This window comes from Gavia stellata, chromosome 18 (assembly GCF_030936135.1).
Source record: "Gavia stellata isolate bGavSte3 chromosome 18, bGavSte3.hap2, whole genome shotgun sequence".
Classification (NCBI taxonomy): Eukaryota; Metazoa; Chordata; class Aves; order Gaviiformes; family Gaviidae; genus Gavia; species Gavia stellata.
In genome coordinates, this window is record NC_082611.1 from 16,618,586 (window position 1) to 16,641,509 (window position 22,924).

A 22,924-nucleotide genomic window follows, 5' to 3' on the forward strand; every position below is an offset into this window, starting at 1 on the left:
AGGAAAACAGTCTGAAAACACCGGAGTGATGGAAATATACTTTAATCCACACTTTTTAGGATCCTCTCACCTTCTCCACTAGCTGTTTTGCCAGTGGGAAAAGGAAAAGTGATTGTAGAAGACAGAAAATAGAGTCAGCCTTTACTAAAATGCCAATTTTGATGAAGGACTTCAAGTATTTTCTCTCCTTCCCTTCCCAGAAGCAGAGACTGCTCCCAGAAGAGCAGTCGCATCAAGCACAGCTGTACAAGCCTCTCCAGACAGGACAAGGCTGATAAAAACAAGTATTTGCAGAACTTAAAACACTGTCTGCTCTTCTTTGCCGTCACAAAAAGTTCAACATTGCAAGCACCATCTGAGAAAACCTTCTTGCCGATCCCCCTCAGAGCTGACCTGTGAGGAACCCAGGTCTCGTTCCGTGAGCTCCCGTGACCGAAAAGGCATTAAGAATCACGAATCCCCCGTTCTTGAACATGTTCACAACAGAATCCAGGTCTTGGATTTTAAATCTGAGAAGAGAAGGAGCAGATCTGTGGTAACACAATGCCATTCATCAACTCAACAGCAGAAGCTTTCCACACCTACGTTGCACTGGTTTTCCGCCTTCTTTTTGTGCGTGACCATGTCTTTTTTGATAATGAGCTCTAGCCAGACTTTTGCTGCAGCTGTATCACCAGCAACCCTTTTCAATGAGAATACAGTATTTTTCAGCCAGGCCTGCTTGACGTTGTCCACTGGGGATTGATCAGATTTTCACTACAGAGATGGAAATTGAACAGAAATGCAAAAATTTGCTGGTTCCTCTGTCTTCCTACCACACACCAACCACCTAAGGAGATCTGAATTTGCTTAGCGATGGTGAAACTGAGAACGTAGGAAATGCTCTGCTGGTCACATCCTCAGTTCCTCTCTCCCAGTGTTGTTTTCAGCGACAGGAGATGCCATCTGGGGAGAGCACACGAGCCTAGCCATTTTCGATTGTGCTCCTCCAGCATCCACACCAGCAGTAATAGCAATTTCAGAGGGTGCATTCCTGCCTGTTGCCTTCAGCATCTGTCTGTTGACCTGCTGCTCATGAATTTGCTATACCTTTTATAAACCTGCTGATCCTGTTTGTTTCCACAACCTCCTGTGGCAGCAAGTTCCAGAAGTTCATTCTCCCCCCTGCCCTGTATAAAGTCCTTTTTATCTATTTTAAACCAATCCACCAGACTCATCGACAGCCTCTAATTCTAGTCATGCAGAATCTGATGAGCGCCAGGTCCACATTCACTTTATGATTTTGTAGAGTTGGCGCTTTCTGCTCCCCTTTCTCCAGGGGAAAATCCCAGCCTTCCCAGGACCTCCTATACTGCAGCTCCCCATCCCCTTGATCATCTCCGTTGCTCTGGTCAGGACTCTAAGTCCACCATGTCCTTAGACTCAGAGACCAGAACTGCACAGATGTGGGTGCACCAAGCTGTTACGCAGCAGGCAAAAGATGCCCTCTTTCTTGCTTTGAGAGCCCAAGCCCTTCCGGATGACACCACCACATTTTTCTGGCTTTTTGCTGCACATCAAGGCTACAATTTTGGTGAACTGTCAGTGAGGACTCCAGCATCTTTTTCTTGAGCTGTAATAGCCAGTTTAAGTTCAACCTTCTCTGTTTTAGATCGCATTTCCTTACATGTGTCACCTTATTTACCTACACTGAAACAATTGACCTCCTGTTTTTCCATTTGTACGTAACACTGAAAGCTGCATATAGCAAAGCTCCACGGACTGCATCAAATAGCTTCTCACCAGCCTCCTGCAGTGATGGAGCATCATCTGACGTTTCTGTCAAAAGCCAAAGTGTGCAACACTAACAGCAGATTTTTGGTCCATATTCGTGGGACACCGTTCTTCATTATACTCTTCCTTTCCAGATCCCTTGTCACAGTGACTTCAAGTAGGCAATGAGCTGCTGGGTAGGCACAAATCAACGAGGATCTAGCTGTTAAAACATAGGGTTTTCCAGCCAGCGCCGCTTTTTTACTCCTTGTACCAGGACAAGACAGAGATACGGGAGCAGACTGTGTTGGCTCTGTGCTCTCCAGAGACCTTTGCACATGGCCAAGAGGATCCCAACTATGGATTTATGGAAAGCAATACAGCAAAATGTGCGTTGCAGCTGCTCAGCCAGAAAGCTTTTATACCTCCTTCAATGGTTGAGCAGCTGAGTGCCTTTATTAATAGTAGAAGTATATTTATCAAAATTCACGGGTCAGCATTCTTAAAGCTCCATAGATTCAATTTGGACAGGTCACCATTATTTATTTTTCCAGATCATAGCTTCAAACAGGGATATTTCCAGTGTGTAGTCCGGATTTCTCCCCAAGCCTGTTTGAAACACTGTAGGAAATACACTCTCCAGAAAAGGGTCTTCTGCTTGTGTCTGACTTCCTGAGGAGGGGCTGCGCTTGAGGACTCATGGACCAAAGAGCAAGAAGCAGACGTGGTGAGCCCTAACCACCACACAGGCACCTGCGCTATATTCCGAGTCAAGCGTGTCACTAAGCCAGACAGAAGCCCTGGCCCCAGCATAGCCGTGCTCCCTCAAATTTCAGCATAGACAGAAGCTCACCAGGGGTTTTCTAAACCCTGTGATTTTTGTTGCCACCACAAGAGGAGGCAGATACCACTGCAGCTGCATCTTCTGCCTGGCTGAAGGTCATGGTGAACCATTGGTGGCCATACATGTCCACCTGCGGCACTGCCGGTGGAAGTGGAGGAAGCTTCAGCTTCAGTTCCAGCTTCAGCTCCAACTCCAGCCCTGCAGCAAAAGGGGGACCCTCCCTGGTTCAAACTCACCCCTTCTTCTGAGATTGCAAGGCTGCTTAGCCAAAGGGGAAGGGAGCAAGCCACAGAGTCGCTAAGGCAATGACAACATTTTAGTGTCCTCATGTGTTTGGAGCAGCTGTCAGGCTGGAGGTGACATGTCCTACAGCATGCACCGCCCCAAACAGTTACAGTGAGCCCTGGAAGGCTTTTCTTGGGGAACAGGAGCAAGTCCAGGGACCCGAGCTGTGAGAAAACGGCTATCATAACACGTTGTGGATCTGATTCTGCATTATGTTAGTTGAGTTTGATTTATGCTCAGATGTCTCAGATCTTTGACTTTGAATCTCATTTTTTGTCCTTTAAGAGGAAAATAACTATAAGTAGAGACAGCATAGCAGGGAAGCTGTTCATAATGATTGATTGATGACGAGCTGATACTTCTAAAGTGAAGCTGAAGGCTGAATTAATGTAGAATGAGAAGAGAAGGGTTTGTTTGTTCTTCTTTCAGAAGAAGCAACAGCAAAATCAACTGGGAGAACTCAAGGCTAATGTGGAAAAGGCTTGCTATTCCTTAGGGAAAACATTGTGAAATTACTTTATATCTCAAAGAAGCAGGAAAAACAAGAGGGAAAGAGTGTAATACCTAACGGGAGTGTGATTTCCTAATATCAAAAGGATATTAGGAATAATAAGCAGATTATGAAAAATGGAGAGGAGGACTAGCCATTAAAGAAGCCTTTGACTGATGTTCACAATGTGCGTGAGTGAAGTAAGAACAGATAAATCCATCAAGTTGTGGGTCAAGATCTCAAAGCTCAGTCATGGGCTTTGCTGTAAGTCATGAGCCGTGTCACAGCAGCATCATGTGGTGCTGGGACCGTGTGATTTAGACTGAAGAAAATATGGATGAGTGGAGATAGTTCTATTGTAAGATAGAACTTGGGGAAATAAGGATAAGGATAAGGATAAGGATAAGGATAAGGATAAGGATAAGGATAAGGATAAGGATAACATGAGTGTTGAAAGGGAATTATTGGGCTGGAGGGAAATTACTGATGGAATCTGACCTCGGATCTTGCCTTGGAATTTTTATTAATGGCCAAAAAATTAAAAAAAAAAAGATGTGGGTACTGTCACAATAAAGGAGGATCAGGATATTACAGGATACTTGCATGGCCTCAAGGATCAACATAGCAGAAAGGGGATGATAACTTCAAGCCCAGCAAAAAGATGTGGAGGAAGCTGATGCTGTCATTAGGCAGGACACATGCCAGAAGGAGAGCTCTGAACATCCAGGGATAGTATTACACAGGGACGAATGGAAATGAACAGGCACTGAACAAATCTGGGCTGGGAATTAGAACAGTCCTTTCCAAATCCATGCTTTATGTGCTCAGTCTTCCGGGCTGCCTTCAAGGAAGTCTTCTCATAAATCAGATGAGGGCATTGCTAGCTATTGACTGCATAATCTACTCTGACTGGGCTTTCGGTGATGTCGGAGCCCCTAGACTAGCTCTTCCCTAGGGGATTCCCTTCCCATACCTAAGAAACTCACCACAAATGAGTATATCATCAGGCCCGTGAGAGCAAGAAGCAAAGATTTTGAGCTCCTGAAGTAATAAGTCCATCTTCAGGGAGATTGTGGTTGACTGAAAGCAGGTCTGAAGTCCTCAACCAAGCTGACCCATAAGGAAGTGGTGGGATTTTTGCCTGAGCAAGGACTCCAAGACTGTGTCCAGACTGCATTACTCTCTTGGAGAACACAAACACGTCGGAAGCTATCCCGAAGAAAAGGCATCTGGGAGGGAAGATCCTTAACTCTTTTGGAGGCAAGCAGAAAATCAGAGAATGAGTTAACCTGTGGAAGCCACATCTCCCGCCAGTCCTATGAACATGGCAGATACGTGAGAGCTGAGAAGGCAACCTGACTTTCTAGGGACGAGTATAAAACCCTCTACAGACTGAAGGGAGGAGCCTCCCCAACAATTTCAGTTCTGAGCTGGGGTACGGTGGGCAGCTTACGACTGAGGCATGTTAATGTTTGTGATTTCAGGTTAAACTGAGCTTAAATTCCCATCCCACTTGCTTTTCGTGGCACTGAGAAGCAAACCGGGCAGGCTACCGTCTCCCGTGGCAGCAGCCTGGTTCCAGCACCCCCAACCCCTTTTCCCCAGGGCACTCTCCCAAGGGTCCAGGGTGCTCCTGGGGTCCTAAGCCCCCCCCAAGGTCACCCTCCTGGGGTGCTCAGGGACCTGCTGGGCTATTGGGGTGCCGGAGGACCCCAGGACCGTCTGATGTCTCTGGGTCATAGGGCTCCCCGGGTTATCCGGGGTCTTGGGGTGCTATAGGGCCCCAGGATTTCCCCAGGGTCACGGCGGTCCCCAGGATAGGGGGGGTCCCCAGGATAGGGGGGGTCCCCCGGTCGGTGCTGGGGCTCCCCCAGCATCTGGGCACCCCACAAGCCCCAGGCGTGTCCCCGAGCCCCCCAAGCCTCCCCCGCTCCGCGGGCAGCCCCGGGGCCCAGCTTCCTCCCGCGGCTCCCAGGGCTGCCCCGTGACCGGCTGCCCCCCTGCCCGTCCGGGGCTCCCCCGGGCCCGTCCCCGCGGCTCCCCGGGGGCGGTGGTTCCGCCGGGGGCGGGCCGGGGCGGGGCGGGCCGGCGGAAGCGGGCGGCGGCGGCGGCGGCGGCGATGGCGCTGCGGGGCGGGCGGCGGGCGGCGATGCCGGGATAGCGCCGGGCGGCCATGGCGCGGGGGGCCGGCCCGCCGCTGCGGCTGCTGCTCCTGCTCCTGCTGCAGCTCCTGGCGCTCCCCGCCGGCCGCGGCAACCGCACCGGCCCCGGTGAGTCCCGGCCGGGGAGGGGGGGGGGCTCGGGGATGCTCCGGCGGGATGCTCGGGGGGCTCGGCGGGGGCCAGGGCTGGGACGGAGGGGCACGTCTGGCAGAGGAGCCGGGCTGGGGGGGGCATCACTGCCCGCCCCCGGGGCTGCGGGGGTCCCGGGGGGCAGAGAAACCAACCGGGTGGCGTTAAAGCGAGCGGGGACTTGTCTGCCGCGCAGCCCCGGGAGCGGGTCCGCGTCCCGCAGCTCCGGCCGGGGGTGGCTTTGAGGTGGCTCCGTGATTTCCCGAGGGATGTGGGTGCTCGGGGACTCTATGAACCGTCTCCGGTGGAGCAGCGCCTGTGTCGGGCGCCGCAGAGCAGCGAGAGGTCGGGCCCGGACCCGGACCCGGACCCGGACCCGGACCCGGACCCGGAGGGGTGTCCGCTGTCTTTGCGGTGGCTGTTGGTGTGTTCGGTTTTGCTTTGTTTTCAGGTTACTTTACTTCCAGCGCATGGAGGCAGCTGGGCGGCAGCGGGGGTTTCGGCAGAGCGGTGGGCTGCTCTTCGTGCCGGTGCTGGGGGTCTGGGGTCCCCGGGGAGCGTGCCTCCCCTTCCGGAGGGTCCGCCAGCCGGTGGGGCGGCGGAAAGGTTTGGGGAGGTGAGGTCGTTTGCCTGCATCGCCCGGTCACGGAGGTAGGCTTGTGCCAGCGGTGGCTATCTGCTGTCGATGGTGGTTACCACTTCCTCATGCTCTGCCAAGCGTGGAGGCTGCTCCGGGGAGCCGATGGGCGAGATGGCCTTTTGCCCCAGGCCCACCCTCCTCTGGCATCCTGCTAGCTGGGTTCCCTGCCCTGCAGAGCTACCCTGCGCTTGAGGTATGGCCGTTGGTGTCTCGGTGCCGTCCCGCCGGCTGGGGGAAATGCCTCCGTAGGGTTAGGTCCGGGAGCCGGTGAAGAGCAGTGCCTCTCCAGAGGAGCGAGGGGTCCTCTTTCTGGAACGTTTAAAGATGGGGGTTTGACCCGAGCGAAAGGAGTAGGGTTTCTGTTACATTATAAATGGCCAAACACCTTGCCCTATAGCCGTGTCTCGTCCGGAGTCAGACTTACCACCATCTATATAGCTTTACACAGCATTCGCTTTGAAATGAGGCCTTCATCCTTTTGATGGGAAGCCCTGAAACCAGCTGTCAAGGTATAATTTCCTAAAACTACCATGAGATAATCTATGGACAAACAAACTCAAGCTCTTGCAGGTGGCTCTTTATTCTGAAATGCAAATAATACGTCTCTTCTCTGCATCTGTGATTCTACCATGTTTTGTTTCTTGTCTTAAAAACACTTGGGGTTTGCATAGTACGTTTGAAATCTGCTTATGTGAAATCCGTATGGGAGAGGATGGAAACAACATCCATTTGACAACTCCCTTGCTCAGTTTAAAGGCTTGTTTGACATCATGGGACTTTCCAGGTGTTGCCGTGCTGGTGCAGAGCACACTGAATAGATGGGGACAGAGACGTACAGAGCGCAGCAAATACTAGAGTACGCTCTCTCGATGCAAATGGACTGCCGGAGCACACGCCTCGCCTGCGCTGACCTGTCTTTCTGGCTTTTCTCTGCTGATACTCAGTTTATCTGCCTGTGGTATGTCCTTGTCAGCCCAGGCGGAGGGTGCCCTGCGAGTCAGCTTACCTGCTGCCTGGGTGCAGCTCTCGTGTGCCCAGCGCAGCGAAGCCTGCGAGCAGGAGCTCGGCCGGTTGTCGCCACGAGAAGTTGTTTGTGAGCGGACTTTGTCCACGCCGGTGTTTTGTTGGTGCAGCCACAGCTGCTGCTAACGTGGTCACAGGCAGCGCGTGGGCAGGGCACGTCAGCCTACCTGCCCTCGACCTGTTACTGCACTTGAGCTCACTCCGTATAATTGAGCAGTCCTTAATAAATAGCACCGCTGATTGCTTGAGTTTTTAATTTTGCAGCCTGCCTGCCCTCTCCTCCCCAAAACCCACACAAATCATGCTTCAGCTTCGTGAGGACGCGCTGGATGGGTGGTGGCCGTGGCTGGTGGCCGTGCAGAGCCTGGCAGCCAGTGGGCTTGGAGCAGCTTGCATCAAGGCAGGAGAACTTACCCCCGCACAGGTTGTCTGATGGGACCTGTTGTGTTGAGCAGGGCCGGGGCTCTCCCAGCTCTAATCATGCTTTGTGTCCCTGTCTACCCTCGTCCTGTGCCCAAACATCTCCAAGGAATTCCAGAAACGAACATGCCGTGTGCACACGGAGGGCAGCTGGGGGTATAGATGCCGCTGATTAAAGACTGCTCCCTTCTTGGAGCTCCTGCCTGTGAAATGTAACCGGGCTTGTAGGGGATGGCAGCCAGCTCTTGTCTGTAATAGCCCACGCACTGCGCTGGCGTTGCAGCCGGGGAGCGTTTGCCTGAAAAGCCCCTTTTGTGGTCTCTGCTCCTTGCTGGCCTAGAGAGCAGCGTAACCCTGGCTGGGGAGCACAGCTGGACAGCTCTGCCCACGTCCTGTGGACTTCTCGCTGTCCTGCCTGGGGCTCAGCCTTCCCCGTGACCTCGCCTGGCCCCATGCATTAGGGTGCTGCAAGCACTGCTCCCTTGGCTGGACCCTGTGGGTGCGCAGCCGGGGCAGCCCCTATGGCAAGGTGAGGCAGCCACACTCTTCCTCCCCAAGCAAATCCTCCAGTTGACTTGCATGACTGGTATTTCTTGCTTTCCTGTTTCGTCCTTTCCCTGTTGGATTTGCAGGGTGCCCCGAGGCTTTGCCTTGGTAATTTGCCAGGGAATTAAACCCATGATTACCATTCCTGTTTCTTTGCCGTGGGTGCAGGCCGGCGTGCATCCTGCTTTGGGGCATGAATCGTAGTTCCTGCTAGGATTAAGTTCCTCTTGGCATGAAGTACATCCCAAGGCTCTGGTCCTGCCTGAGGACTGTTTTCCTCTTTCTTTGGCATTTTTCTTAAACTCACTTGGGTCCTCTGTGTTTCCAACACGGCCCTGTGCAGCGTTGGATGAAGGCAAGTTAAACCACGCTTGCTGCTTTATTCTCCGATAGAAAGGAGGAATCTGCGTCTGAAAGGTGCCATGGTTTGTTCCCACTCCAGGGAATTCCAGGGTAGAAAAGGAGCATCTGGGAGGACTCAGCAGAGATGTGAAGACATTTTCTTCAACCCCCTTGCTGAGTGTTATGAACCTTGTTTTCGGGTGGGCGGCATGGCCTTGGCTCCGCTGTCTCTGTGCAGTTTTGTCCCCATCTCAACCCTGGTGTGATGTTTCTTTTCCATTCCCGAGTTGCCACCTGGCTGGTTTTGTGCTGACAATAACACTAATGTATCATTTTGCAGGTGACATTATCAGCAGGCTGGGGGTGATCCGTAGGCATAGCTGGGCAGAGGGATGGATGGAGGATCTAGTTAGTCCTGATGGCACTTTGACTGAATAGCTGTTGTCCTCTTGCATGACCTTTCAGCCTCCCCTAGGGCTGTTCTGGCTATCCCAGCAGCCTTTCTTCCAGGTAGGAAAATCTTCAGACTTTGGAAGGTATGTCTGAAAGCCGAGTTAGATTTGCAGCACGTGGATTTCCATCACGTTGCGCGTCACAGGAAGGCAGTGTGTTGCGCAGTGTGTGTGTCCTGAGCTGGGTAAGACCGGTAACATCAGCCCGTGCGCTCAGCAGGGACAGACAAGGGCACAGCTCTTGCCTGTTAGCACCATAAACTGCTGCTGGGCTCTGGAGCACCCCTGCGCTACCTGCACCCATCTGCTCTGCACTGTTTGCCCCAGGGTTTGCTGCTGCCTACTCTGTCTCCTTTTGTTGTGCCATCAACTTTCCCTCCTGACATTTTCTTCCTCCTCCTCAGTGTCTTCCAGTGATCTGCCATCTTCAGAGCACATCTTGCAGAGCGTACTTAAGGCAGCTTTTAGTGCTTTCTGGCTCTGGGTGATGGTTTTTTAGCACAGGTGTGGGCCGTTCTGGCTGGAAGAGCAACGTGGATCACCGCATATCTAGTTGGACTGGGTTGAGAAATCAGGGACACAAAAGGCTCCTTTCCAGCAACCTTAAAACTCCTGTGTGCTTCTGTGGGCAACTGCTGTGCTCTCTCCCTTTCAGACTCCCTGTATGTCTCCGAGTACTTCTCCCAGAGCGCACAGAAGCTGTCCTTCTACAGCTGGTATGGGAACGCCAAGCTCTTCCACTTCCACGTGCCAGAAGACACAGTGCTGCTTCGCTGGCTCCTGCAAGCGTCCCGGGGGAAAGGACCTGAGTGCACCAACATGGAGATCACAGTGTACGTACATCCCTGTGCCAGTGCTTGCCCACGTGGGTTTCCTGTCCTTCTCTTGTCCTTGTGGCTCACGGCTGTGGTTGGTTGGTTGTAGAAGGCTTGGCATCTCTTCCCCAGTTGCAGCAGCCATAGTTTCTTAATGTACTAGCACTAAATCTGTGTTTAAACCTGTAGGAGCATTTCATGTTCACATTCCCAGTGGATCTGGGGCTGTCTATCAGACGTCATGTCTAAGAGATGCCTTAGAAACACTGGAGAGAGCTTCACAGTGAGGGTGGTGTTGCTGCTCGTGAGCAAAGGTGTTCCTGGACCTTTCTGTGCCTGGCAGGATCCTACGCATGGTACCAAAGGATGTGGCAGAACTGCAAGGGGCTTGAGAGGACCCAAACCGATCAGAGACGGACAAATTCCCCAGTACTGAGGAACTGAAGAGACTGGGGACACTTTTTGTGAGGGATGCGGGCTGTGTGTGGAGCGGAGATAGGAGAGGAATGCCGAATCCTGCAGACAGAAGAGCATGAGAAGATTGTGATCTCAATGCCAGTGAAAGAAATGTAGCTTAAAGCAGTACTTGAGTTGTTGGAGGATTTGAGGTCAAAAACTCGCAAGTGGGGCAAGACTTTGAGCTGTATTTTGGGAGGGTCCCAAGTTTCCTGGGGAGGTGGTGCCCTTAGAGACATACGGGTCTCTGGCACCCACTCCACGGAGGTCGCGGCAGTGACTGAAGTTTGCTGCTTGGCTTGCGCTTCCCTGGTCTGTCCTGGGCACAGATCAATGTTCTTGGTTGCTCCAAGGCAGCCTGGAACACATGATCTTCCTACTTTCTGCTTCCCAGAAAGGTTTCCAATAGTTTGGGGATGCGAGGGACAAGGCAGCAGCTAAACAATACCCTAGGAAAGGAAGACCAGCCCAGCTAAGCTCAAACAGGTTAGTAACACCTCACCTGTCACGTTTGCTTGCTGGACCTGTTGCACCCGTTGTTCTGTTGCAGTGCAGTCCAAAAGCAAGCAAATTAAATGTCAAATTGGCTGCCCAAATAAATATCTCGGGTGTTACTTAGCTGCCTGCTTTTCTGCTGCTTTGAACGTTGGGCTGCTTATCTGGAAAGCAGAAGTGCTGGTGTAGTGAAGTCGGTCACATGGACCTTCCTCGGTAAGCATCTTTTTAGTCTGTCTGCCCGCCCTCCTAGAAGAGGAAATAGGCAAGATGCAGATCTTAGCTAGAAAATGAAAGCTCTTTGTTGACGATTTAGCCTATATGGGGAATTTGCTGATGGTTATAAAAAAGGAGTAGTCTTGCGGCTGGGGCTTGACCTTAGTAAGTGTTGTGGAAATCTGCTTTCAGGCTTGATGGAACCATGTAAATCCTTATCTTAATAAGCAGCCAAGTTAAACCAATCTCTAAATAAATCCCAGATAAGCTAATAGCAGCCACTCCTCAGCAGATGAAAATGATGGCTCTTGTGGTCCACTTGAAAATGTGGGTTTTTTCCAGCTGCTCCCTATCCGATCCCAGGCCAAGCTGGATGTCCACTGATGAGTTTCTATCACAGTTTGTCATGCCAGTGTCTTTACATCCCTTGATTTATTTGCATTCCGGTTTCTCTTGCAGGCATTTTCGCTACGGAGCCCCTCCTGTAATTAATCCACTGGGGACTCGTTTTCCTGCAAATGCGACCGTCCGTCCTTCCTATAACATAAGCATCACTCTGAGCAGCGCTGTGCAAAACGCCACCTTTGTGAACGTCACCACCCCTGCTGCCGGAGACTGGTTCATCGCTGCCCATCTCCCTGAGGCTGCTGGCAGGATTGAAGTGAAGGTGAGGGTCCTGGTGAGGATCTTGGCCATCGTACTCTGTCCAGTGTGTCTCGCCACAGCTGACCCCTCTGCTCTCCCCTCCTGCAGGGTTTCTCCACTCCATGCCCCTATATGTTCCAGGCAGATATGTTTGTGCTCAGACTCACTGATATGCCTGTTCTGGAGCCTGGTGTTGCTATGCCACAAAGGGTCGTCTCGCCTGCTAAGCCACTGCATGTTAAGTGAGTGAGAGCCGCGGCTGGAAAGACTGGGGGCTGTGAGGAGGTGGGATTTCCCACGGGTGCTCTGTAGGGAAGGCTGCTGTTGTTCCCCTGCGGAGCTGGAGCCGGGGGGTCTCCAAGCCTGTTTGCTGAGCTCCCCGGGCAAACCCTACCACTGCTGCAGGGAGCACACGAGCACCCTTCTCCAACTCTTCCCAGGTGGTCTTAGAGGTCCAGCTGTGGGAATTTTAGTTCTTTGGGACGCTTCGCTTGGGAAGGATTTTCACAACACCAACCAGGGCAATCTAGTTCTTGCCACAAAGCTCCAGGGACTGCGGTGGGTCGTGGCTGGCTCGTGCTGAGTGTACAAGCTCTGCAAGCTGCTGGTCCCTCCTCTTGCAGGGTCTTCGTTCCCAAGCACGCTGCCAGGATGCGGTTTGAGCTGCGAAGCTGCATGACAAGCGAGCAGAAAGCGTGCGCTGTGCGGGTAGTGCTGGGCTCCATCACGCTGCCCCAGTCCTTCCAGAGGATCGTCACCTGCGTGGGGAATGTAAACTGCAGCCTGGCCCTGGACTCGCCCCCCTGGGAGAAGTGGCTGCAGATCATGGTGGAGAGTCTCGGCGCTGCCAATGCCACTGTGTTGGTGGAGATGCTGGCTTCTTTCACAGGTGGGCTTCCACTTTCTCTAGCCCTATGGGAAGGACCAGAGAGAACTTTGTATCCGCTGTGTCTCTCTTGGGCCTTCGGGTGGCTGGCTGTGGTGGCCTGTGTTCCCCAGCATGCTGGTTGCCTGGGCATAACCTCAGGGGCTGAGACCTAGCTGTTGCTTCAGGGTCAAAAGTGAAGGCTCCAATGTTCACCCAAGAGGGATACTCCCTGGAGCTGCCTGTTTTGGAAATGTCTGAAAAGTTCAGGGTCTCTGAAGCAATGGTATTTTCCAAAGGCTGTTTGGAAAGCGGTGGCTGACTTAAAATCTGGTGGGGAGAAGAGTTTTGGGTAGATGCACCAGACCATAATGATATGTTGACTATCGATTGGCCTTAAGCAGGCTACAGACAGGAAACCATCTCACAGAGGTTTACTTGGGGTAATGTCTTGGCTTGTAGTGAGGGGATGTCACCATTTCAGGTGACGTCTTGTGGCTCAGGAGGTCACAAGGTCCTTGTGGCTGTGATAGGCACCTTTGCATCCTCTTACTGCATGACCATAATCCCTGTTTGACTCTTGGAAGCTCACCAACTAGGTACATTTTTACAGTTTTCTTCTCCTGGGGGTTCTGCCATCCCCTCCTCGAAGCAGAGCCTCATCCCATGTGCTGGAGGGCCTGGCACCAGCAGCCGAGGTGTTAGAGGGGAGCACTAGAGTCTCTGGGAGCGATGGACAGGCTCCAGCAGTGGGGCTCCAAGTGTCACATTCAGCTCTGTCTGCCATGACGTGATGGCTCGTGCCTGTAGCTGCACTGGGTTAGCTTCTCCCTCCTGCTCAGCCTTGTCTGCTCATGTCTGGGGAACTGCTAGAGACTTTTATGCAGCCTGTGGTTATGGGACAGCAAAGTGCTGTGCTCTGCCACTGGCTAGCGAACGCTCCCTGCGTACGTTGATGTGTTATGATGCTCTGCGTTATCCCTTCTTCTGTTCCCCCTCCCCTTCCTTGCAGCTCCAGGGTGCTTCCACCCACTGTACCACTGTCTGGCTTCCATCAGTGTCCCAACTGGTGGATGCTGATGCTGGAGTTCCCCCTGCAGAGATGGTGTAGCCAACACTGCAGTGAATGAACCAGCTGAAATACCCCCAGCTTGTGCTATCGCTTGAAGGTCTAGAGCTGCTGGGGCCCTGCCTGGGTGAGGTGCTAGTCCTGGCTGTGCTGATTCCTCTTGTTTTTTGCTTTACAGCTTGCAGACCAGGAAGTACCAGTTCATTTCTTAACTTCAGCAGCCTAAACCAGAGCCAAACTGGTCCCAGACCAGGTAGCGCAGGAGCAGCAGGGACCTCGGCTCTCTCTGCTGGAGAGGCTTCACGCAATGCGTCCAACCAGAGGAGCTTCTGTCTGCAGAACCAACCCGTCGTTCGTGAGGACCTGGATGTGGTGTCTGTGCGCTACAGGCTCTTGAACGGTCCCAGTGTGCCTGTGAACTCCCTCTCCCCGACCCTCCTCCTCCTCAACCTGAACACTGGCATGGACAGTGGGGGTTCCCTCGTGGTCAGTCTCCTGCTTAACAAGGTGCGGAGGCTGATTGATGGGATTGTCTCCCCTTTGCGGGGCTTTGTTCCTGCTCCTGGGTTGGTTTGTCAGCAAACTCCAGGGGTTGTAGGTACCGGTGGGACTATTTCTCTCTCTTTTTGTTGTCACAAAACACTCTGAGCCTGTTTTAGCTGCTTCCAGCATGTCTCACCTGCCAGCTCCAATTCAGATGCCACAGCTTGCTGGCGTGTGGTGGCAGTGACGCACAGGAGACAAAATGGAAAGCAGCTGCAATGCCATCTTCTCCACGGGAGCCCGGCGCTTTGCCAGCAGGAAAGGAGACTGAGCAGGGAAACCCAGGGATGGTCCTGCCCAAGTCGCTGATTCCCAGGCTCCTTCAGTGACACCCCAAAATCAGTCCCCTGAAATTAAATGAAACTTCCTCAGGGCTGGAGCGGGGCTCAGCCCTGATGTCCTGCTGCCTCTGACGTCTGCCACCCTGTGCTCGTGCTGAAGTGGGGTGTGAGGGTCCCAGCTTTGGGGCGGTTCCCCCCACGCAGTCCCCCCGGGAGGCTCTCTTGCCTTTCAGCCAGCATGTAACACGGTGGCAGTGCAGGCTGAGCTGAACACGGGTTTGCCCAGAAAGAGCTGCTGAATTGATGGGTGACCTTGATCTGCAGGATTTATTGTCACCTGCCCATATACCGTGGGCAGCGTGGGAGATGAATTGTGCAGGGGGGTGGCATCGGGGCGCTCTGACATGGGACACTGCTCTGTTTGCACAGACATCCGTGAGCCTGGCCAATGCCACCGTGGTAGCGTGTGTGAGTGCTGCTTCACCGGTGCTGTCCCTCAATGCCACACAGAACTGCAGCACAGGTATGAGAGCCGCTGGCACCTGCCACCAGCTCAGCTACACCATCTCAGGGCTTTGCTTTTAGACCTCATGAGCTGTTAAGTGACTCAGGACTTTGTGGGGTGTCCCAGGGAAGCTGATTTTGGCACAAGGCCTCCCAAGGTCTTCATGCTGTCATATGCCCAGGGGTGCTGGGGTGCAGATGCTAGCCTGGCACCGGCAGTTAGCCTCCACCAAAGGAAGGTCTGGTTACTAGCTGGGGCTCTTCCAGCCTCATTGGCAGGCGGTTTGGGGATGGTCAAGGCATTGCCGGTGTGTAGAGAAGCTGAGCTCTGCACTGGAGGTCTAGCCAAGCAAACAGGCTGTTCCAGGTGCCCTGTGCTGTCTAGGCAGGTACTGAGAGCTGAGATGAAAACAAGGGTCTCGGAAGGAAGGGTCCTCTCCATCCTGCCTGATGGCTCCTGAGGACTGGAGCAAGGAGCCGCAGGAGCATCTGATTCTGTGCAACTGGTCTCAGCCTGGGATTGCTGTGGGTCCTTCTCCCCTAGTCCTGGCCCATCGCAGCACCCTCTTTTCTTTAAGCTTTTTTCCAGGGCTACCCTCTGAGCGTGAGCACGTCCTCTGTGGAAGCGATGCTGATTGTCCTGTACCCGCAGACGGATGACTGGTTCCTCTCCCTGCAACTCATCTGCCCGAAGGGTCAGGGGTGAGTCTGGTGTGTCATCCCACCTTGGGGCTGCTTCAGAACACTCTGCCTCTGCATCTTGCTGCCCTTGGCTAGCATGAGCAAAACCGAACCCCTGTCCTCACTGCTGTGCTGTGGACTCATCTCACCTGGTAGGGGTGAAGCCGTGGCTGCAGAGGGGGAAGGAGGCGGGTGGCAGTGCCAACTTGCTCTCTTGTGAGTACCCAAGCGGCTTGTCTGGTGCCGAGCTGGCATGTCTCATGTAGACTGTGGGTGGCAGAGCCTGCCTGGATGAGCTTTCCATTCCCCAGGTGGATTTTGAGGTGATAAATTGGTAAATGAAAATACTGCTGTTACTCCTTCGAGGGGGTCTCTGAAATGCAGGCAGTTGTGCAGTGCTGGCAATGCTGGGCCTGGGTCCCGGCATCTGCTGTGGGGGTCTGGGGAGAGCTGACACCTGCCTGTGCATCAGTTTGGCAGTCCGAGCGGAGTGGGAGCTGACTCTGCTCCTAGCTCTTGGGAAGGACGGAGCAGATCCTGAAATAGCAGGGCGCGCAGCCCGCATACGCAAGCGTGGCCTGACCTTCCAGAGCAGAGTGCTGCTTGGGCATGAGGCTGCCCCGAAGAACCGGGGTACCAACGCAACCTGCTTTCCTTGCAGTGAATGTAAGGCTGCAGAAGCCAAAGTGACCGTCTTCGCATACCTCACCCCCTGCTTCAATGACTGTGGGCCGTACGGACAGTGCAGCCTCCTGAGAAGACATGGCTACCTCTATGCTGGCTGCAGCTGCAAGGCTGGTGAGTGCATTTTCCTAGGAAGCTTTGCCATCCTTCCCAAGGGGAGGCCACACTTTTCGGTGGTGGTGTTTGGGTAGGGGAGCCTGCCGTGGCTGCCAGGAGCAGCCTGCGGTCGCAGCGCCTGCCCAGGGAGCCCTCGGCACCCATGGTGGCCTCTTTGGGAGCATCCTGACTTCCCCGAGGGGTGCTGCATTCTGGGAAGCACAGAGCATCCCAGGGAGAATGGGGAATCAGGCTGATGACAGCTTTCTGCTCAATGGTTATTTCACTTCCAGCTTGGAGACTCACAGGGCTTGGAAGAGGTGCTTCTGAGCATCCCCAAAGAGATGAGAGTGTCAGTAGGGCTGCCTGAAAGTGTGTCAGAGCCTGTGCCTTTCAGGGGGGTTTGTTACCCAGGGTCCTGGTATGGGATGCGACGAGGCTGGGCTGCAGTCCCTGTCCGCGCTTTGCCGCGGTGCTCTGTCTCCTGCCGAGAGCCAGCTCACAGGCCAGCCCTTAGACTTGGAGGTGCCCCTGGAGGAGGAACATCTGTGTCAGCTGCTAATTATCTTAATGAGAAGACTGAGCAGGAGTCAGTGGTGTAGGGAAGATGATAGCTCTGCTGTGCTTGGGTGGGTACGTGTACCTGTTCTCAGCAGAAGGACAAGGCAAAATGTGGTTGACTGCTGCTTTGGGCCTGAGCCAGGACATCCCTGCTGTCTGCTGCAGTGCTGATGCTGGGCAAGGAGCGAGTTGGAGAGCAGCGTCCTAATTACCCCGAGAAGTGCCAGGTTCTGGGAAGCACAGAGCACCCCAAGGGAACTGGGGAATCAGGCTGAGGACAGCTTCCTGCTGAATCACTCCGAGCAAAATGCCCCATCTGCATATTCGTGACCCAGAAATAAACTGGAGAGAGCAGCCTCTCTGGGCTCTGCCTGGCAGGGAGCTGGCAGAAGGGGCAGAGCTGCCGGCTTGGTTTCTAGTGGCACTATAATGGGATGGATGCTACTTTTAACTCTGCTTGTTGACTGTGGAGTGCCTGCACATAACCAGGCTGCCCTGTGACTGACCTCCTTTCCCCAAAAGAAGGGCATGGGCATCCTAATCTTGAATTAAAATAATTAAAATTTAAAAAGAAAAAAAGGCAGGTTTGTGTTTGTAGAAGACTGTCTCAGCTCAGTCCTTGGCAGGCTGAGAACTGACCCCCGTGTCAAGCCTAGAGCATGCACTGTCCTCTAGGAACTTTTCACTCCTACCTGCCCTGCGCAGACCTGGATGTCACCCTGGGCTGAGGCAGCGGGTTTGATCACCCTGGAGAAGAGGAGTTGGAGGGGGATCGAATCGCACCTTCCACTGCTCATGGGGGTTACAGGGACCCTGGAGCCGGGCTCTTCTGTGGGAGCACAGGGAAAGGGCAAGACGCCACAGACACAGGCTGCAGCAAGGAAACTTCCAGCTAAATCAAAGAAGACAAATTTCACCCCCATCAGAGTTGTTCAGCTTTGCACAGTATCCAGGTCTCCGTCCTTGGAGACCTTCAAAACTCAGTTGGGCAAGGCCCAGAGCAACTGAGCTGGCTTTGCATTCTTCCCTGCTGTGACAGGAGGTAGGGCAGGAGCCCGATGGCTTCCTCGATGTTGTGGATCATTCTTCACCCTGGTTCCTGGGATCCGTAGGGATCTTGCACCCAGCTTACAGCATCATCCAAAGCATCTGAGCCTCAAGCACTTGATGTATCACCCGCAAGTAGCATGTGTGTTGAGTTACTGTAGGGATGAAAAGTACCAGCCTGCACAGACCCATGCTGTAGGTAGAATGGCCCCTGCTATGTGGGAACAACCTGGGGGATGTCCTCAGAGCAGACACAGGGCTCTGCTGGGGTTCCCCAAGACTTTCCACAGCAGAGCACATGATGAGTAACGAGACCATCCTGAGAACAGGAGTGCAAGTGGCTGATGGAGCAAGGCAGAGGAGGCCAGGAGGTAGTCCTGGGGTGCAATTGCTTCTTCTGAGAAGTCCCAGGCTCCTGCTGGGTGCTGCAGGGAGGACAAGGCAGGGCATGCGAGATCCACACAAGCCTCTCCACTCCACAGGTTGGGGCGGGTGGAGCTGCACGGACGATACCAAGGCCCAGTCTGTCGGCGCGCAGAACCTGGCCACTCTCCTGCTCACCCTGAGCAACCTCATGTTCCTGCCAGCAATAGCAGTTGCTGTTCATCGCTACTACCTGGTGGAGGCCTCCGTCTACACCTACACCATGTTCTTCTCCACGGTAGGGATTGCCTTTTGTCGGGTCCCCTGCCAGCTCCCCCTGAGCGTCAGGGATGCTGCATCGGACTGAAGCCCTTGGTGGACCACTCCATCCTGAAGGTCCACAAGGAGCTTCTAGAATCATTGGACAAGCACCTCCATGAACATGTCCTGCCCCTTCAGAGCCTGGCAGGAGTGTTATTTTCACTGGGCTCTTCCACCTACGCTGCAGGTGCTTGTATTTGGGGCTGGGACCCTAGGGAGTGGAGATGGGGTCGGAGCATTGCGCAGTTGAAGGGTGCTGTCCTAGGAGCTCTTGGCTGCTGCTGGGAGGGTGCAGGTTGATGGCTGCTCTCATCTGCTTTCCGTAATGCCACAGTGGTTTGGTGGAGCTTCCTGGAGGCACTGCCAGGAGGGATCCTGGCTGCCATGGGCTGAGCCTTCTCCTGCCTCTCCTTCCCAGAAAGCCGTGTGCTGCCGCTGGATTCATGCGAACCTTTGCTTTTGTCCCCGGCTCTAGTTCTACCACGCGTGTGACCAGCCAGGCGTCGCGGTGATGTGCATCATGGACTATGACACACTACAGTACTGTGACTTTTTGGGCTCTGTGGTGTCCATCTGGGTGACGATCCTGTGCATGTCCAGGGTGAAGAAGATCCTGAAATACGTGAGTGTCAGGTAACCCCGTGAGGCAGGGCCAGACCTGAGCCAGCCAAGCCACAGGTGGCCATGCTGAGCCCTTTCACAGCTGTGCTTTAATGACACAGCCCATACAGCCGCTCCTCCTCTGCCGCCTGCGGGGTAGCCTGCTCCCCAGACAGCCCAACCTGGTGACAAAGCCTACTTGTCACCCAGTGCCACTCTGAGTTTTAAACCAGTGGCTTGTTTTGTCCCAGAAGGTTTGGATCACGAACCTGCGTGCTTGTAGGGACTGGGTCTGAAGGGAGTGAGATTTGTCGGAAATGTTTGTGGGTCCTCTGGTTTCTCCTTCTGAAGGTGCTGCTCCTGAGTCCTGCATGCATGCAGGGCTGGGTGGCCAGGAGGTGAGGTCCTCTCTGCCTCTGGCATGGCTGGCTGTGCTCTGGCAGCAGATGAGCTCCTGATGATAGCGGTGGTGTTCTCATTCCCAGGTCCTTTTCGTCTTGGGGACCTTGTTAATTGCCATGTCCCTGCAGCTGGACCGCAGAGGGGTGTGGAACATGATGGGTCCCTGCCTCTTTGCCCTCGTCATCATGATTGCAGCGTGGGTAAGTAAGGACAGCCAGGCAGGACCCACTGCCCTTAGCTCCCCTCCGGGGAATGATGGTGGCAGAGCAGACCCCAGACTGCAGCCGATCCACAGGCAGGGCTTGATCTCCTTGAAACACCCAGGTGGAGGGGGCGCAGGGCAAGGGATTCACCTTCCATCCCTCCAGTAGCTGAGAAATCCCCTGGTTACGGCTCTCAGCACAGTCCAGCTGCTGCAGCTCCAGCTGAGCATACGCCTGTGGCTGGAGTGTTGTCCCAGAGTGGCTGGCTGTTGCCCGTGCCCTGGACAGGAGCTGTGGCATCACCGCTGCCTTCTGCGTGCTGAGCTTTGGTGCCACAGCTGGGTAGGGGCTCTTGCACACGAGAGCCCAAGAAAGGGGGGAGGCTGAGTTTCTCAGGGGCCGCAGGCACACCCTCTTGCTGTGAGGTTGGCAGATGCTCGTGGGTCAGGCAGCGCTGCCTGTTTCCCCCTGCCTAAGCTTCTGGTTGGCTGCTTAACCCTTCTGTGCTCTCACACCTCCAGGTTTACCACGGAGTGAAACGCAGACACTGCTACCCCTCCTCGTGGAAGCGTTGGGTTTTCTACCTCCTCCCAGGGATCACCTTGGCTTTCATTGCCATCTCAGTATATGCATTCATGGAAACCAATGAGAACTATTACTACACCCACAGCATCTGGCACGTGTTGGTGGCTTGCAGTGTTGCTTTCCTGCTTCCTCCTCGGGACAAGCATAAGAAGCCCTGGGCCTGGTCACAGAAGCTCACTTGTCGCTATCAGATCTGCCAGAATGACCGTGAGGAGCTCTATGCAGTGACCTGAAACTGCTCGGCTCCCGGTTGCAGAGGTGGAGGGCTGGTGAGGTTGCTCTCCGCCTGGGCTGCCCCTCTCTCGCACATCGGCAATCCCCTTACATGCTCATTCACTGGCCGGGAGAGCGCAATATGGACTGGGTTTAAAGATGAAGACCGTGGGCTTGTCTTGTTGAAGGCAAGTCTGAGGCCACCTGGGTTTTCTGCTGGGATGTGGCAGGCTCTTCGTGATTCTAGATCAAGGAATAGCCTGCACCCCACCTCCCCATGGCCCTGGTGGCAATCGCCAATGCTTCTTTCCCCTGCTGCTGCATCCACGAGGCTTGGGCTTAGCCCACGCTGAGCTGGAGCCAGGGCTTTGGTTCTTCCCTGCACCCGCTGCCCTAGCAGAGGGCTGTGGGACAGAGATTCCTCCTGTCACCCTGCAATCAGCATTTGAACCCAAGAGAAGAATGGGTTTCTTCTGATCTGCGGGGCCAATGCTGCCACGTGTCCTTGGTGCTGATGGGGAGGGAGGGAGGGAGCTGATCTCAGCGTGCACTGGGCCCTTGGCCACCGTCTCCAAGGGGGTCTGGAGCCTCTCTCCCCGTGAAACAGGCAGTGCTGCTCTTACCTAGTCCTGATTCTTGGGTGGGAAGAACGAGGCCAGGACTTGGGCCCTGGGTTCAGGATCAGACTTGGCAGGAATGTGAAAAACGGTCATGAGGGGATGTGCAGGAGGCATCAGCAGCATCTCGCCCAGAGCTGTGACACCCGCAGCAGTGCAGGGTTTAGTCTAAGTTTAACTTCAGCCCTCTTAGCTCATCTGGAAGGAGCCAGGCTGCTGCACTGTGCCCCTTCCTCTCTCGATGTTCAGGTATTCACAGTCTTCCTCCCTTTTGTGGCTTCAGCGTATGCGCGGCTCTGCCCAGGCAGGTGGTCCAGGATGACATCCGAGCTGCGCACCCCCTGCTTCTCCAGCCTGCTGTGCCGCGGAGGCTGGATGTGCTGCAGAGTCGTGGCTGATCTGAGGCCGCCGGCAGCGTGTCCCACCCCAGTCAGGAGCATCACCATGGGCTCCTCGGGTGGCTACGGTCTCCTTTGCAGTGTCTGTCTCTGCTTAGCCTTACTATAGGGCAGGCAGGCAGGCATCAGAAAGCAAGGGCAGAAACTTGGCAACCAGGCAAGTTCTCTTTGCCCATCCTTATTCTATAGATAAGGGCTCAAAAACATCGTTCCTTGCTGGTTTACTCCAGCTGTGGTCAGTCTGGTGTGTGCTGCTGGGAGCCTGTCCAGGGAGCCCCTAGATGGCTTTGGGGAGGAAAGAGCTATTAATGAAGGATTTGCCTCCTAGTTTATAGGAAACAGGGTTATTTCTTTGCTTTGAAAAGCGCCCAGCCTTCTGCTCAGCTCTGCACTTTATCCCTCTCCCTCCCCTTCCTCTGCAAACCCTGACTTTTTTAAGCAGACGCAGGATGAGCAAAGGGCATTCGCCTGCACCCAGCAGTGTCGTCCCCCTGTCACCCACGTCCCCTGCCTTTCCTCTTGCTGCCATCCACGATACCCGCAGCATGGCAGGAGCGGGGACCATGGGGCCCTTGGGGCTTCCTTGAACTTTTATCACTTTTAGGCACTTTCCCCCTCCGCAACTTGGTTTGCACAGCGGCGTTGCAGCCCTGGCGCTGTGGCAGGTGACCGGTGCTCCTTCACAGCCGTGCCGTCCGCGCTAGGCTGCCGGTCTGGCCTGGGTGCTGCCTGTTACCGGAGAAAGCAATAATTCCTCGTCCGGCCTTTTCCTTCAGGGGCTTCCGCGCGGCGAAGCAGGAGAAGCTTTGGGGCGAGAAATCCCACTACCGTGATTGTTTATTTTGTGTTTGATCGTTGAAATTCTGCTTTTGCCCCCGCCCCTGCGACTGCTGGGCCTGGCGCAAGGTTGTGTCAGGTGCCTGGGGGCAGGGGGTTGTTAATTATTTTGGGTCAAATTGGATCAAATTCCTGTGTCTGGGGGGGAAAAAAAGAAGAGTTGTGGGGTTTTTTTCTTTGCTGTTAATACCTGTGATTATTTTATACGGTAAATTTTAAAGCTTACAATTTTATAATTTAATAAAGGTACTGGTATTTGAGGGCGAAGAGGTGGTGGCCCAGCTGACAGGGCCGGGCCCAGGGCAGGGGCAGCCATCGCCGGGCGGGCGCGGGCTGAGGGCG

At 54.3% G+C, this 22,924-nt stretch overlaps 1 protein-coding gene across 1 annotated transcript; it reads left to right on the forward strand.

Annotated features, from left to right (window-relative positions):
• Positions 1 to 5,544: 5,544 nt before the first annotated feature.
• Positions 5,545 to 20,799, forward strand: PGAP6 (post-GPI attachment to proteins 6). The gene is made up of 13 exons (XM_059826436.1): positions 5,545 to 5,641; positions 9,741 to 9,918; positions 11,527 to 11,734; positions 11,821 to 11,954; positions 12,336 to 12,601; positions 13,825 to 14,153; positions 14,900 to 14,993; positions 15,553 to 15,676; positions 16,317 to 16,453; positions 18,526 to 18,704; positions 19,203 to 19,349; positions 19,813 to 19,929; positions 20,454 to 20,799. Exons 1-13 carry the CDS (start codon positions 5,545 to 5,547, stop codon positions 20,748 to 20,750), a joined length of 2,307 nt encoding a protein of 768 aa, XP_059682419.1. The 3' UTR covers positions 20,751 to 20,799.
• Positions 20,800 to 22,924: the final 2,125 nt, after the last annotated feature.

Bases quoted from the DNA above. Each gene is read 5' to 3' on its own strand.
- PGAP6 (XM_059826436.1), top strand. From the start codon at position 5,545: ATGGCGCGGGGGGCCGGCCCGCCGCTGCGGCTGCTGCTCCTGCTCCTG. The intron at 14,994-15,552 runs GTATGAGAGCCG...CTTTTCTTTAAG, and splicing joins CACACAGAACTGCAGCACAG to CTTTTTTCCAGGGCTACCCT. The intron at 18,705-19,202 runs GTAGGGATTGCC...CCCCGGCTCTAG, and splicing joins ACACCATGTTCTTCTCCACG to TTCTACCACGCGTGTGACCA.